At 38.5% G+C, this 16716-nt stretch overlaps 2 protein-coding genes across 3 annotated transcripts in view; both read right to left on the reverse strand.

Moving 5' to 3' along the window:
* Positions 1 to 5791, reverse strand: part of llgl1 (LLGL scribble cell polarity complex component 1) — a 33152-nt gene extending 27361 nt beyond the window's left edge. The window contains exons 1-2 of one of the 2 annotated variants that reach the window (XM_026929627.3): positions 5528 to 5791; positions 3674 to 3771 (exon numbers count right to left, since the gene is read on the reverse strand). In XM_026929627.3, the coding sequence (XP_026785428.1) occupies positions 3674 to 3771; positions 5528 to 5608 (179 nt within the window). In that variant the 5' untranslated portion in view covers positions 5609 to 5791. The remainder of the gene's footprint in view (positions 1 to 3673; positions 3772 to 5527) is intronic. The other variant, XM_026929628.3, reaches the window with a different exon arrangement.
* Positions 5792 to 7417: 1626 nt separating this feature from the next.
* myo15aa (myosin XVAa) overlaps positions 7418 to 16716 on the reverse strand; it is a 32438-nt gene continuing 23139 nt past the window's right edge. The window contains exons 40-65 of the mRNA XM_026930106.3: positions 16538 to 16628; positions 16301 to 16439; positions 14565 to 14680; positions 14412 to 14471; positions 14213 to 14288; positions 14005 to 14120; positions 13796 to 13914; positions 13557 to 13698; positions 13365 to 13476; positions 13053 to 13127; positions 12666 to 12871; positions 12203 to 12345; positions 12000 to 12072; positions 11821 to 11893; positions 11378 to 11451; positions 11203 to 11285; positions 10980 to 11110; positions 10801 to 10895; positions 10635 to 10712; positions 10460 to 10556; positions 10188 to 10348; positions 9945 to 10078; positions 9169 to 9302; positions 8899 to 9032; positions 8645 to 8785; positions 7418 to 8516 (exon numbers count right to left, since the gene is read on the reverse strand). Of these exons, the coding sequence (XP_026785907.3) occupies positions 8415 to 8516; positions 8645 to 8785; positions 8899 to 9032; positions 9169 to 9302; positions 9945 to 10078; positions 10188 to 10348; positions 10460 to 10556; positions 10635 to 10712; positions 10801 to 10895; positions 10980 to 11110; positions 11203 to 11285; positions 11378 to 11451; positions 11821 to 11893; positions 12000 to 12072; positions 12203 to 12345; positions 12666 to 12871; positions 13053 to 13127; positions 13365 to 13476; positions 13557 to 13698; positions 13796 to 13914; positions 14005 to 14120; positions 14213 to 14288; positions 14412 to 14471; positions 14565 to 14680; positions 16301 to 16439; positions 16538 to 16628 (2905 nt within the window). The 3' untranslated portion in view covers positions 7418 to 8414. The remainder of the gene's footprint in view (positions 8517 to 8644; positions 8786 to 8898; positions 9033 to 9168; positions 9303 to 9944; positions 10079 to 10187; positions 10349 to 10459; positions 10557 to 10634; positions 10713 to 10800; positions 10896 to 10979; positions 11111 to 11202; positions 11286 to 11377; positions 11452 to 11820; positions 11894 to 11999; positions 12073 to 12202; positions 12346 to 12665; positions 12872 to 13052; positions 13128 to 13364; positions 13477 to 13556; positions 13699 to 13795; positions 13915 to 14004; positions 14121 to 14212; positions 14289 to 14411; positions 14472 to 14564; positions 14681 to 16300; positions 16440 to 16537; positions 16629 to 16716) is intronic.

A 16716-nucleotide genomic window follows, 5' to 3' on the forward strand; every position in this document is an offset into this window, starting at 1 on the left:
TCACATGTTTTAACCTAAACAGTATTGTACTCATCACTTCTTCTCTTTCACTCTTGGATTTTCTTCCAAGGATTTTATTTCTACCCATTTTTTTTTTAAATTTAAGATTACTACTTTTGTACTTGTAGTTCTTATTATTGTACTGGTCATCATTCCAATATATATGCCCTTTCCAGGGACTACACTAATCAATTTCTCATGTGGATTGAAAGAACCAAGCTAGTCTGTTTGGATTATCAAAAATAGTAAATCTGGTATATGTAACATAACATCTTGGATTTGTTAAGCAATGTACAAAGAAGTCTAAGCAAACACTGGGCCTCATTTATCAATCTTTTAGTAAAGCTGTGTGGAAATGTTTGCATAAGCCAAACTGAACTAAAATTTTCCTCCAGATTTACAAAAGTTTCAGAAACACTGATTTTCTTTATACTTATATTTGCGACACCCACAAAACTACATAAAAGGTCAAGTGGACAGACAGCACTGAGCACAAAATGAACGATCGGGGTAACAGCAGAAAGACAGAAGTGGAAGTTATTTTGACTCACTTCTATGCCAATAAAAATGTATAATGATTATGATTATGATTATTATTATTATTATTATTATTAACAACAAGAACAACAACAAGGGAGCACTAAATCTTCCACCAACTAAGGCATTTGTTTATGGCTTACAGCTATGCGCAGACAGACCAGGTCATCCTCCGTTTATATGTTAATTTTTCATATTCTGTGATATTATAATAATATAAAACAACTGGTTTTCACAAAATGTTCTCAATGGTATTCTTAGTCCCTGACCTATTGAACTAGCATGAGGATCTGTTTTTGATAGAGACTCCAAAGCACTTCTATAATACTCTCTGGATAAGCGCATCTGCTACATGCTGTAAATGTAATAGACAATAAGCAATTTAATCTCAACAGTATATTCCAGATTTACATTTACAGTAATCCATTAAGATATATGATTTGAAGTCGATCAAATCAAGGTTTACATTTGTCTTCTTATGTGTAAATTTACACATGCTCAGGAGCACAAGTAGGATAAGAACACTTTTCCGAATTTATAGGATTTTCATGAATACCAAATTTCTTGTGTAAATGCAAGTACGAAAATAAGATAAACATTGTATAGTTCTTATCTAGTTTTGATTATGCCATCTTCATCCATCAGCAGCTGAAAACAAAGCCAGATAAAATGATGTTTATCTATAGTTCAGGGTGATGGTGAAGGAAGGAATTTATGGGCTCCTGCTGTCTAACCAATTCAAGATGGACTCCAGACAAACTGTGCAGAACAACTTTACTTAATAAAGTCAAAAGTTCTATTATTAAATGCAGAATGGAACAAAGTCAGTCACTTCGGTCAATCATTTCTTAGAAGACAAAAATACCTTGGGGTCCAAATGTAAATAAGTCAACAAGATAACATTCCACAGCTGGCATACTTTTCTTTCTTAAAGCTATTCAGGAGTAGGATCTATAAAGGCACTGATGCCCCAAGCTGTGAAAGAGTGACTTTTCAGAAGCAGTCTTCTGTGGCTGACCATGTCACTCGCATACATGGCAAAAACACCACTTACAATCCTCCATCTGCCACCACCACACACCCATATGTACCCAGACTAGACAGATGAAATGCTCCTGAAACTAAACTGCTTATTAGCTAACTTCAGAACAGCCTCTTCCTTTCCCACCTTTCAACCTCACCACTCTCCTCCCTGATTCTCATTCAGAGACAGCAGTTAGATTGTGTTCAGAATAGCTGGATAGTTGGATAACACTCACAGAGGCTAGCAGAGCTCAGAGAGTGAGTCAGGGCTTCAGAGTCAGCCTCTTGGCTCGGCTGTGCCTGATAGTACCAGCCTCCTTTAACCACTCGTCAGTGCAACTCAAAGATCTGCACTGTGTACATGATGCCCACCACTAGAACGGCTCAGGGCATGTCCCGACCCAGACAGAAGGGCACACATTCCGTATCCTTGGCTCGCGTGCCCAAATGAAAGCAGGAGGAATAAAAACAAATGTCAGAGAATGTCTCCATGATTCCTTCTCTGCTGTTCAGCCCAATCAAACCAGCCAGATAAATCACAGGCTGCTAAAGGAGTCTCCAGCTCCACAGTCTGATAGCAGTAATTACACCCTCCTAAGCATTCCTTTACCCCAGAGCATGACCATGTCCAATATAATCAACACTAAAGAATTCAACCCAGAAAAAAAAAAAACCCTAAGTGTGGGAATACTGCTAACCATTTTTCAATGCTTTAGGCACAATATGAACCACTGTTTCAACACAAAACACAATGGGGAACAGGGAGAGACTTCAGGCTTGTTTTGGCTTTCAGGAAACATCTCTGTAGTTAAGTGATATCAAAACTCTTAACGTACATGTACCACTGTTCCAATTAGAGGAAACCCTCACCCTGAAACACATTAAATATGGGTATACTGAAATATTTGTGGTGCTAGTTTTTTTGTTTGGTGTTGTATTTTCGTTAGAGTCATTAGGAGACAATCATAAAGGATAACAGTCAGGTTTTGCTGTTAGCTCATAAAAAAACAAAAGAGCAAGAGCTTCTTTTTCACACTACTGTCCTGTGCGGTTCAACGTCACATTAAAAAAAATCCAGAACAGAAGCATTAGGAACAAAACGTTGGACTCAAAGCTCCAGAATGCAATGCTGCTATACAATGCAGTTATGGCAGAGACTCAGCTGAAGTAGACTGAGATAGCAATTGACAAGATGACAAGCATGATGCCGTTGACTGCGGTATTAGTATGAAAGTTGAAGATTTGGAACCCCTTGTGTTTGAGTAGAGTGTATAGATGAGGAGGCGAGAGATCCGGACAGACTAAAGCACTGCTGCATCACTCTTTAGGTAGAGATGAATTCCAGTAGCGCTATTATCAGTAGTGGGTAATGCAGGAAACTGTTAAAAAAGTAAAAATAGACCAATCTTTCCATTTTTAAGAATTTTAAACAAAAAAAAAAGTTAACTCAGAAATTCATTACAAAAATAAATATTGGCAATCACTTCTTACTTAATATGCAAGCTGATCATGCAAGGTGGATTTTTCCGTTAAAACCTGTGTAAACTACGGCCTGCAGTATGTTCAGTGCCTGATCAAAGAAAGCATGCTGCAACATTTTTTAAATTATTATTATTATTATAAGCAATAGAGTGAAAGTGATGTCTTTTGGTTTCTTCATGCACTTTTAAAGCCTTTAAAGCCACAATTAAAGCCTCCTTTCCACAAATGAAATGATGAGATACATGAACACCACACAGACACATAATATAGTACACTACGGCTGCACGATATTGAAGAAAAATGTGATATGCCATATGATAATGCTTATATATATATATATATATATATATATATATATATATATATATATATATATATATATATATATATATATATATATATATATATATATATATATATATATATATATATATATAAACTGAAAGTACAGAAAAGAAAGCATTCTCTATCTGCATCACCCTAAAATTTTTCATAACTTTTTGTATTAAGTATGAAAATCATTCAGTTTTCGCAAGCCATTGTGATACGCATATCGCAGTATTTACATTTGCGATATTTCGATATATTGTGCAGCCCTAGAGTACACATATTCCCAGCTTGAAAAGGATACACTTTGATGGCTCCTGATTTAGTTCCAATGGCCATTAGTTGCAGTTTGGGGTCATAGGCCAGAGCACTCGGCTGATTGGGAAATCCATGTTCAACAGACTAGATGAAAGGAAGAGGAAACGTACACATTTCTTCATTTCATGCACATGTCAGACTGCAAGACACTAACTCAGAATTCTGACAACTGTTTATACTCCACTGTGTGACATGGCAATATGAACTTAAGTAAATCAATTGCAAACAATAGCAGACTTTCCATTTTAATGACTAATTGCATAAGCATATACAGTATATAATGCATTCCAAACAGAAGGACGATTTCCTATCAAAATACAATAACTGTAGTAGCATATGACGTAACGGCAGCCACTCTGTTCCTGATAATTTAGTCTCTAAACAATGCTGCAGAACATGCACAGAATACCTCATCAACCACTTACTATGTGTGATGGAAAGCAAAAAGATATATTAAATAAGGATATATTTATAAATGTTAAATTGCATCTGGAATTTATATATTTCTGTAAAGCTGTTTTGTGACAATGTCCGTTGTTGACAGCGCTATACAAATAAAACTGAACCGAAATGAATCAAATTGTTATTAAATGACAGAATGTGACATCACAGGATCATCCCTATTACACACAGCATCCCAATGCTTCAGAAATAACAGACTGCACACTCTTTTCATGCACATTTTTATATTTTACCTCTTTGCTACCTGTAGATGTGATTAATGACCCGTGGCTCTCTGGGCTGTATGCATCACTTGGCACACTTTTGCAAATCTTCTGATTATATGATTCACAGTTTGACTGCTCTGAGACATTTTTTTGGCTTTCTGGAGTACAAGCATGTGTATTTATTTGTGACTCTCTCTGTGAAGGGGTGTGTGTGTGTCTGTGTTGCAGTATTTAATCCACTTCTAGCACTTGTGGCTCTCCCTGTTCATCCCACAACTATGCTGCATTTGTTTTAGTTCAGCTGGTGGGAAGCATCTTTAGCACTTTTAGCACTTTAGCACTTTTTTAAACAGCTAACAGATGAGACTGTGCCTCACTTGTAAATCATCTCATTTAAAATCACAGGAGTAAATGATACATGTAAAAGCCTTATATAAAAAGACAAATATTACCAGGGCAGAGGTTGTTTCAGAAAGACTTAACTCAAATTGTTCTTTACAGGTCATAGATCTCCAATGGAGCTAAAAAATAAGTAAGAAGTCACAGTAATGGTGTGGTCTATGGTTCTAGTTAAACTCAGGTGGCAGAAATTTACACACCTCCCTCTATTGCGTGCAGCTATAATATGACTTCAGCATTGGGGAATTCAAAGCCTAGACAGGCTGTTGATATGCAAATTAGGCCCAAATCTTGTCCAGATAATAGTTTCTCCTTTTTTCAAGTCCAAAATCTGCAAAGCAATAAGGATGCTTTTGTGCATGAATTAGTTGCAAGATCACATTTTACATTTATTTTGAATGCACAATTTTTTAGGCTTTTAAATAATGGAGTCACTGGGGGGGGTATTTGTTTTTATTTTCCAAATAAACAAAACAGGAATAAATATTAGGAAACAAAAGCAAACTGTGTTGCAGGAGCACAAACCCTTGAATCAGCTTTCTTGTAACTATTTTATTAACTTTAATTCATTTATGTTAAAATGTGAGCTCTGTAAGCAGCTGGATCATTTCTCTTCAAGCACAATAGTTTTATGAGCTGGAGCAACAAAGCAACAAAATAAGCAGCAGCTGGTGTTTCAGGGATATTTTCCAACCCGCAAGCTGATCCCGCAAGCTGAACCCGCATGCTCACTCAGTGCGCGTGCGGAAAAGCCCACCCTGTAGATCACCTACCTTATTAAACGCAAAAAGCTCCTGTTTGACTTTCTCCCTCTGAGGGTCATTGCCCTGTCGCCTGAACCGAAATTTCATCATCCTGCTGTATCCGGTACAGTGTATCCAAACCGCGGGCCGTAAATCACGCTCGAGCCTGAATCAGTGCAAAGGAGAAATCAGGTCCCATGCGCACGCGACACCGGTTCACTCGGCGGCAGCAGCAGCAGCAGCAGCTCGTTAAAGCCGCGCGGCTTCTCTGCTGTGTGGATGCAGCTTGAGCACGGGGCAAGTTCACAGGAATCGCCGAGCGCACAGCCAATCAGCGCGCCAGAATAGCTGACCCATCTGTTAGACCACGCCCACAATGCGCAACCAAAACAAGGGCTGGATCAGTGCGGACGGGGTTTTCCCTTAAAGCTCATTAGAATAATCAGTCCCAAGCCAATTAAATCGCAACACACATGTACTAGCAACCAATATCAATATCAATTACATCAAAAGAGAGTTTTAAGAAGCTTTTAGTTTATGGGGTTATTACTTTTTACAGTAAGTTAAGATTTGTCACACTGGATGACATGATCCCAATTATATCTTGGGTGAATTATGTATGTGACTGTAAGATAACACGTGTCCCATAACATCCATCCATCCATTTTCTGTTCCGCTTATCCTACACAGTGTCGCAGGGAGCCCGGAGCCTATCCCAGGAGACACCCTGGATAGGGTGCCATGTCAGGGCACGTCAGGGCACAATCATACACGCTACAGACAATTTAGAGACGCCAATCAGCCTACAGTGTATGTCTTTGGATTTGGGGAGGAAACCGGAGTACCCAGAGGAAACCCCTGAAGCAAGGGGAGAACATACAAACTCCACACACACAGAGTAGAGGTGGGATTCAATCCCTCAACCCCAGAGGTGTGAAGCAACAGCACTAACCACCAAGCCACCGTACCCCTCTGTCCCATAACGTGTTCTTAAATCATATCAGATTTAAGCAATATCGCACAAGCAAGCATGCTGCTGTAGTAAGTATTAGCACAGCGGTGATTAATAACAGCCTTGTAGATATTTGTTACAAATGCACAATTGTGAGTGTGATTTAAGCAATATCGCACGTTCAAGAGCGCAGTTATACTGAAAATCGACATGGCTGTGATTCGTCATAGGCACGAAGCCGCAGGTTGAGTGTTGTAGCTCATCACAGCCCTGCCGATATTCAGTATAACCGCATGATTACGAGTGTGATATTGTTCTTTGGCTAGCTGGCTAGCTAGCTCACATTGATTTGTACATTCCCGTTAAAGTGCTTCGGGTGAAATTGGCATCCCTTCTTCCTTTTCATTTTCACCAGACAAAATTTCAATTTCAAAATGTATCATTTGCCATGTCCGCTGATGATGTCACTAACTCTACTGTAGTAACCGTTTCAAACTAGGAAGTGGAATTTTACGTGATGAACACAGACAATCAGTATTTCCCCCATATGCCATGCCAGGCTCATTACTTAAATGTGTTACAATTAATTTTTTGTCTATTTATTGGAGGCAAAGAACTTTTTATTCCAGAATTTTCCATCGTCCAATTTGAAATAATTTATATAGGTAGTAATTTATAGGTCTACTTGCGTTTGAATTATTGAGGTTTGGATTACTCATGCACTCACTTTCAGTTACCCATTTATCCTGGTCAGGGTCACGGTGGATCCGAAGCTTATCCCAGGAACACTGGGTGTAAGGCAGGAATACACCATGGATGGGACAAAAGTCCATCACAGAGGTTTGGATTAATCCCATTTTATTCAAGAGACCAGAAATCAATAATAAATATAATAACTTTGATAATAGTGAGTTCCACCACTGTATCAACAATTTTTAAATCACAGATCCCTGGGGAATCCCCAGATCACACACTGAGACCCACTGCTCTAATAACATCTTTCCTCTAAACCTGCTGGCACCAAAGTTCTTTAATATCACAGAAATGAATTTAGAGTTTGTTAGCTTGTAATCAGGGATTAAATCAACCATTTTGATAAATGATAAATGATACAAATAGGCCTTTAAGCAAGCAAAATAAACACATTTTTCTTTAATAATCCAATATAGAGCAGTTAATAATCATTTTCACTGTGAAATCACAGTTTCCAAGTTTGACATGAAAGCATTTCTCTATAAAGCAGTGTGAAAATGTATTACATCATTAATATTCTCACCAACAGGCCATTATATGATTTATATTTTCCATCAACTTAAAATACAGAAGCTCAGCTCCACTCGCCATTAATATAAACTAAATGTGCCGGAGCTCTGCTCCTGTGAGATCCTGCCCAATTTTACCTGCTTGTAAACATATTAAATACTAGAATGGTCTTATAAACCTGTGGATTTTTTTATAAACAGTAGTTTTAAAAAGCACACAAATGCATTCATTGCTCTATGTACATGTTAACCACATAGTAAAGTGCAAATAATTCAGAACACAATTCAGCAGTAGAAAAATGGCATACTTAAAAAATTACATTCATATTCAATTGTGCTATCCTTTAGACCCTGCAAAAATTACATCACAGTCCTTGTGGTCATATGGAATTAACTAACATGTGTTGAGAGGTAGTCATGATATTTAAAACCATGGAATCACGCTCAGCCGCAAAGAACACACTTAGAGAAAAATGTGCCAGGTACGTCCCTTTAGCAAGAAACAAAGCTCTGTAGAATTTTTTTTTTAAAAGAGGTTTTGGTAAATGCGAACACTGTTAAGATGAGGTTAAATTTGGTCAAATTCCAGTTAGTTGTAGCATGCTAACAAAAACATGTTGGGATGTTATCTGAAAGAAAGGCTTGAATAACATTATGTCTTTTATGAGACAGTGAATAGTTTAACGTGCTGTTTGAAGGCATACTAAAGAAGCGTGATCTCACTGGGAGGCAGAGTTAGTCTCTTCTCTCGCACGGACAGCATGTTGTCCATGTGCATGGCGATAACACGGCACAGCTCCAGACTCTGCAAAGTCACACGTACAAGCACTTTCAGAACTCAGAAAACCAGCTGGAAAAAATGCTTATAAAATACCATAGATTCCTTTCCCCAAATTTTCTAACGTAGCAACGTTCAATGTCCACATCTCATACCTGGTCTACTTGTAGTTGTGTGATGCGCTGAGATGTTAGATCCCCCAGCATTATCTCTACGTAAGGGTAACTGGAGCCAGCTACAGGCCTCTGTGTCCGGGTGGACTGCACCTCTTTCAGGGGAAACTTCACCATCAGCTCCTGGAGAACAGTAAGGCATCCATTTATGAATTGGATTATGACTTTTTTTTTTTTTTTTTTACACAATAATAGGTCTATTTGTTTAGAAATCAAAATCGTGTACTTTTACTTACATGTGTGTCTTTGTTCAGAAAGTTCAAGCCATTTTGATTGACAGCTAGTATGCAAGGGCAGTCTATAGAGCTGTTACTGCTGCTTTGTATATAGAAGAATGAGGAACCAAACATGGGGAAAACGCTTACAAGCCCTACAGTCGCAAAGTATAGAAAAGTGATCAATCAGTACAGTACAAGGTGAACATTCTATCTATATCTATATATATATATCTATATCTATACAGCAAATGCTGTAGTAATAAATGTGCTGCTAAGAAAACTCCTCACCCAGGAATTGGGCTCTGGCCTGATGGGGGCTCAGTGCCTGGACTTGCTGCATGTTCTGGGTCACCATGTTCAGCCACTGCTGGGAAGACTGTAGTCCATACAGAGGGACAGGGACGCAGTCCTGGACTTCACGGCTTTACCAACATGGAGAGACAACAGTCATTATTGGAAAGAGGAGGATATTCAGTATAATTGAACAGAGAGAGAGAGAGAGAGACTATCTATGAAAGTGTGAACTGTTATGGTGGCCCATAAATGCAAAACACAACAGCAACCAGCTCGTCAACCTGAGAGCTCATGAAAAATCTGGAAGATGTTTACTGCAAGAGGAAATAGTATAAATGAGTTTACTGATGCTTTTTATTTGCGCTTATTTTAATCAAGGGCAGTGATATGATGTTATTTTAGATATGCTGTCAACATTAATAATGCTACAAACCTGTCTAAAGGAAGCCGGGTTTCAGAAGAAATAATCACTCCTCACTTTAATAACAACAGTAACTTCACATTAAAATGTGTTCCCTGGGATAACTAGATAACAGACTGCAATTTTTTTTTCTTTGTGATAGTTATACACTGTGCACAATTACCAACAAACAGGTAATGTTTAGTAAGGACCTACCCTTTCCAGTTCGAATTAATGCTGATTTTGATGTGTTTCTGAACTTTTAGCTGTGTTTTTGGTTTTGCTGTTGTGGTTGCGGTTTTGGTTTGTATTGCACTCACAGGACACCGTAATGTGTTGTACAGATTAGAGTTAGTGAGTGTAGAATTACAGGCTAGGAAGAGAGAGGGTGTCCTTGGCGCGATGTTGCAGGGCAGCTAGCTTTGACACCTGCTGAAGCTGCTGTTCACTAAGCTTGCTCTGTGGCACAACATTCAGAAGTGCTTTTAAGTAATCTGGGGTAACCTGCAGAACAAATAAAGATGTGAGACAGATATTAATAAGCAATACATATAAAAAAAATACCAAGGTTGCTGTATTTAGGAAAACCAGTGTGATTTGACATGTGCAGTACCTGATTGTAATGCATGGTGACTCCAAGCTCGTTATCGAATTTTAGTGGCTGATTCCAGATCACTCTTCTAAACCACAGGCTGTAGTTGCTATCAATAGGCTCTGCTTCTGTGGTGACATCCAATATGTACTCCCTTTTGCTCAGTGGCTGAACATTCTGACCTACAGATTGACAGGTTCTTGTTATCAATCAAATGGCCCACATTCTCTTCACCCATTTGGTCAGCAAAAATCCATTGTTCCAGTTGTGTCCATTGGTAAATACATTCTCACCTCTGTTCGTGACAACAAATACAGCATATTCATCCATTCCCTCCATGCTGTGTAGACCCATCTCATAGCACAGCTCTTCAATGGCATCCAGAACAACCTACGTATGACAGTCCTTATAGACCAAGCACCTTGATTATAATGTAACTCTCAAATAATGTGAAGAAAGACAACTCACTGAGCAGGTCTTAATTTTCAGATGACGCTCAATTCCACCTGGGAGAAGAAATAGCTGTCGTTTGGAGCTCCTGCTGGCCTAGAGTGGTCAAGAAGATGAAAATATCTAAGTGAGGATAGGAACAATATCATTACTTATTAATTATTCACTGGATGAAATAACTTACCATCATAGCCTTTAGTTCCATGGTGTTAGGGTATTTATTGCGGCCACCATATTGGAACGTCTTCCTTAAGTTCTGTTCGCAAGCTTTGGCAATGCCTGAAAAAATCAAGGACCTTCTCAAATTGATGTAATTTTTTAAGATCTGTACATCCTCAAGATCAGGCTATAACAGTATTGTACCTTGGTATTGCACCCCTGGACCTGCACAGGCATCTTGAAGGTATTTCAGTAGGTAGGGCTTTAGTACTTCTGAGCATCGGTAGTATGCTGTAAGGATGTATAGGATCCTCCAGCCTCTTTGACAACTGTCTCTGAGCAACACAGTAGAAGAATTATAATGTCAATATTACCAGACACATTGCATTCATTATATATTATAAAATAAGGAAATGTGAGATGATACGTTTTGGAACTGGTGTTTTCAGTAATCTGCTTGAGGACCTGGCAGTACGCTTCATCTCTCAGTAAACCATACTCGCCAGTAAGCTGCAGCAGAAATGTAATTTATATTAAATGAGACATTGCATCTCTTTACTTAAAGGTTATTAACAGAAATTCTAATAGGATTACTTGAGTACCCTTAGTATGGTGCTGATGATGTCTTGCTCAGTTTGGCCTTTGATTGGGTAGTCCCCCATGAACTTCATTATAGCTGGAAAAAGCACAGTTACAGATAGAAAGGCATGTATGTACCTGATCCAAATATCCTTTTCCTGATGTATAAACATTAAACAATTATTGTGTAATTTATCTTTTAATTACAATTCAGAACACAGTGTCAAAACAGATATTACGCTGAATGATCACATGTTCATAGTTTGTCTAAATACACAAACATTAAAATATAAAATTCAAATCCAACTCTAATGAACAAGTTTCATAATGATTAAGAAACATTTTTCCCATCCAATTTAATTTGCAGGTTATGACCTCTTAATGACTTAATGTATGGAAATTTAATTTATAAATGCATGCACTTTCATTATGATGAAGGTTAAGACTATGAAAGTCTCTCTCTTACCCAAGAAAATGTCTGCGGCAATCTTGTTCATGTTTTCATCAGTAAACTCAATCAAGGACTCTTGGATAGGAAACTGTTTAACAAATAAAAACAAATGAAAATATTCTTGTTACATAAATATACTTATCATAATAGCTAAGGAAGCATTTCTATATATTACACGAGTTGTATGATTATACCTTGGAAAATTTCACCATATCTGATGATTCGTTGGCTTCCTTCCCCTTCTTTGACCTTTGCCTTTGTGAATCACTGTAAAAGTAACACAACCTGTGTTCATTACTTCTTCTCAACATTTTTTTCATCAGCCATGAGAGCCTACTATACCATTTCTCATGTCTACATTCACACATATGCTCCAAAGTTAAAGGAAAACACTGACCTGGTCTTCCTATGGGCCTCTCTGAAATATTTCTTGGCAAACTCCACCATGTTGTATTGGCTGTCCTGCAGAATCCTCTCATCAATCTCCATGTTACTGTAGTCTGTATGGGCCTCGGTATAATCACTGACCGGTGAAGCCACCTAGAGGGAAGAGAGAGTAATATGTTTTTTTTTAACAGGATCAGTATAGACATTGCTTGATATAACTCAACCCAGTGTTTCACAGAAGCAGGAATAATGCTTTTCAATTATTCCATACAATATTTAGTACATTTATGGTTTAACATTTATAGTCCTGCTACAATATTTAAACACTTTAATAATTATTCGATCTATAAGATCTATATCTTCATGAATGTTAAACAGTGAGAGGTTATACTGTATATAGAATTGGTGTAGCGTAAGCATAAAATGCTACCAAATATTATTAGATGAGATGTTTTCGTGTCAGCAAAACATACTTCAATGGAGCGGTCGAGCTCATGGGCTGCAGCGGTGGAACCTACAGCTACGGCTACAGTGGCAGAGGCTGCCACATGACCCTGTTTATTCTTAGGCTCATCTTTCTTGTCCACAGGGAGGTTGATAAAGTCTGGAGCAGCCACTGGCTGGACGAACTCCACAGGGAAAACCCCTGCACGACCGTGGACTGCTCCAAACTTCCAGCCTTGAGGTAGCACAAAGGAATCGTATAAGAATGAGTATTACATAATCGACTACTGGGAAAAAACACTGAGAGACCCATTATGATTCCTAAGAAGGAACAAGAAATTGTATTTCACAATTACTGCGTTATCTACAAAGGATAGCTGAACAGCACTCCATGCAGACAGTGTACGTTGACCCACCAAAGTCAGACGTGTCTCTTTTTATCTCCTCAAGAAGCATGACCTTCTTTTTCACAATGCAACCATAGCAGTGGCCTACAGAACAGCCACAGAGATTAGACGTCAACCAATATGTCTCAAATAAACATTCATATCCACACAGAATCACTGCTAGCCAGTTCACCAGGTGACAACTGGGCAACGTTTCAGCATTCCATTCACGAAGCAATCCTAAGACCTTTGAATCATTTAGATGCTGCATAGACCTCACATACATAGCAAAACTGTGTTTTCCATAAGAACTGTGAAAGTCTTGGTCATACGCTGCCTCACCTTCCTCCAGCCCTTCCATTTTCTGCAAGCGTATAATGTCTCCTTTGTGAAAACTCAGCACAGTTCTGTCATCTGTAATGTAATTACGCACAGCAACCACATACTCTGAGTCCTGGAGCAAAAGAGAATATGATTACTCCACAATGCCCCCACTGTCTGCCCTGAACCCAGTGCAGGTGTGAGAAAGCTTACCTTCTTCAACTCTGTGATGAAGTAGTCAATCATGGTCTTCACATGGGGAGCTTTGGCTGAGAAGAGAATCAGTTTCTCATTGGTGAGGTTGAACTCCAGCATGTTCTTAGAGGGAATGGTGACAAACATGATATCTGTGTAGCTGTATGTGGAAACAAAGACACACATAATCATACACATCAGTGTAATCAGCATCTATTGTGATGGCTGGTAAATAATTATCCTCTTCTGCAACGTACCTGTATGGTCTTAAAACTCTGAAGTAATCTGGGGCCAGTGCGCTGCTCCTCACCATCTTTAGCAGTTTAATTCCCTTGTGAGAAACAGAAAGCACCTGCACACCAGTGCCCACACTGCCCTGTAACACACACACACACACTCTCCAGTTAGAGAAACCTAAGACTTTGAATAGGAAATAAGTGATGGAGATGTGAGAGGAGTTCCTTACAGATGCTGGGAAAAGACGGGAGAAGTAGATCTCCCAGGTGTCCCTTGCTGCAATAACAATCTTTTTTTTCACATTCTCGTCTTGTGTTGTGGCACCCGCATCAATGTTGTGCTCAGCTATTAAAGTATCAAAATACACCAGGGTGTAGAATTAATAACGTAAAGGCTAGGATCCTTATTTTAATCTGCATTTGATTTCTGCGGCATACCAAAGAGGGATTTCATTTTCTGTCTCTCCTCCTTTGTGATCCGAATGCAAGCCTCTGAGAATGTGTCGTGGACAATCTGAAATAAAATCTACTGTTAAAATGGAAAGTGCATCAGCAGAAAGAATGCAGATATCTAGGTGATATGGAAAAATATGCAAATATGGAAAATAAAACTCATGCGTGAAATAAAAACACACACCTGCTTGAACAGGAGATCTAACACCAGTGGGTGGTTAAAGCTGTCCTTGGGATAGAAAACCTAACAAGCAAAACAAAATGACACTAGACCACTGAACAGAGTATTTGGAATATTACTCTCTCACACACATACACTCACACACAAAGACCTTACCTCTTTTCTCAGGTAGATCTTCCAGGGTACATTTGTGTAGGTGTAGTACTCCTCGCTGCTCCTCCTATGGAGCTGGGTCTGAATGGTCTCCTCTTCAACTGGAAGGTCTCGAGATACTGGACCACCCACTCATAGTTAGTTGCAACAGTGTAATAAAATTCCCTAAACATTGTTCTTGGTCACCAAACACATTTTAAAAAATGGGCCTCATTTATGTGCTTGATATGAACAAATGTATATGTAAATAGTTTGCAGGAGTATTTACAAAAGAAATGTTGTATTCAAGAAAATCCTGTAAGTTGGAAAAAACATTCATATCCTACAAGAGATCCTGAGTTTGTGTAAATGTATGTGTAGAAGACTCACTAGTGTGAACCTCAATTTATAGGCTTCAAATCATATTATTGACAGTGAGTAACTGCAATTTTATATACAGATTACCTTGTAAAATTTAAATAGCTCATTTATTTCAAATGCACATGTGGATTTAATAAAAATTGTGAAACCCAGCTGATTCAGATTAATGGTATTAATTAAAAAAAAACTAAATATGAAAAAAAAAATCTTAATAATTAAAGAAAGCAAGCCAACATAAATCCATAAATTATGACAAATAAGACCAGTCATTCAATTAAAAGAAAAGAAATATGCTGTCGTATAAAAGAAGAACGGGATACAGTGGCTCAGCTGGCATTAGGCTGCTAGAAAATTTAGAGCATGATGCGGCTTAAGATTTAGCGCACGCTGAGGGGAACAGATGTTTAGAGACCAGTATGATTTTTTTCAGGGGATGAAAGCTGGCTTATATGTTAGTAATCTTTGCCATGGCATCTTTATTTAATGCCGTGCAACACTTCCGAGCCAGCAGTCATTCAGCCAACAAAATGATCTTTTGCTATTCCTGGGCATGTCCAAGTTTTGTCAGTTCTTGGATTTCTTGCTACTGGTACATCAAAGAGAGATAAGTGACCAATCTGGTATGTCTCAACCCACAATGAGACATATACTCCCTAGTGTGCTGTGTTCCATTATCAGACATCCTGAATACATGAGGTTTCCTTATGACACTCTCATGCCCTCCTGCTTCTATAACACATCATCAGAGGCTTCTGACTGAGACTGGCTGAGATAATTAAACATAGCAGTTTCCCTGTGTGATGTGTCTGGTGTCCATGAGTACACCTGAGTACAGCGTAGATATCTTTTTTGCCTTTTGTTTTCATATCAAGCCATTCTTTCAGCTCACTCAACTCACACCTAATTCACCTTTTCTGTAAATTGTTTCCAGATTTTGCCATTTGCAGGTTCTGTTATACTACTAAATAATATCTTTTTTTTTTTTCATTGGTGTAGACGTGAGTCAAAATAACTTCCACTTCTGCCTCTGAGAAATTCCTTTTCTCTCGATATTTTGTCCTCATTTTGTGCTTTCAGCTCACTATTAGCTTTACCTTTTATTGAGTTTAGTAGGCGTCACTGAATGCAAATCAGCTATACCATGAATGTGCATTGCACTAAGGGTGATCGGCATTTATCAATATACACACGTGAGTATGAAGAAAATCAGTGTTAGCGAAACTTTTATAATTCTGGCAGGAATTTCTAGCTCTGTGTAGCCTATGAAAACATTTACAAACTTTATTAAAAGTAAAAGTATGATATAAATGTATGGTATGATAAAGTATGATACATGAGGCCCAATATCTGTCTTGTGTATTGTAATGAATTGTACTGACCGGCTGGAGCAGCTGGGGACCTCTGACTTATCGCAGGCACTGGAGGTGATCTTTTCATCCTTATGCTCTTAGATGGTTGTAGTCTGCCAGTCTCTGTGAGATCTGAAGCAGGAGAGCCTGGACTATAGGTCTTTTTCCGCTGGACGTTGAAACATAGAAGACATTTATTTCATTTGGTAAATTATTTATTAGCAATGGAGTAAGGTGTCAAATACTTGCTGCTGTTAACTGATCTACCTGGGTAGGTGGTGCATTCATCTGGTCTTTAAGGATCATCATAGCTTCATCATGAGGGTCTGGCTTCTTAACAAACACTTTAGCGTCTCGTCTGTGATTACGGATAAAAACAAGTTTCACATGCAAGTTATGAAGCCATGGAGAGCTTTAATACACTCTAAGGATATCTCAGGTACTGA

This window comes from Pangasianodon hypophthalmus, chromosome 23 (genome assembly GCF_027358585.1).
Source record: "Pangasianodon hypophthalmus isolate fPanHyp1 chromosome 23, fPanHyp1.pri, whole genome shotgun sequence".
NCBI classification, from domain to species: Eukaryota; Metazoa; Chordata; class Actinopteri; order Siluriformes; family Pangasiidae; genus Pangasianodon; species Pangasianodon hypophthalmus.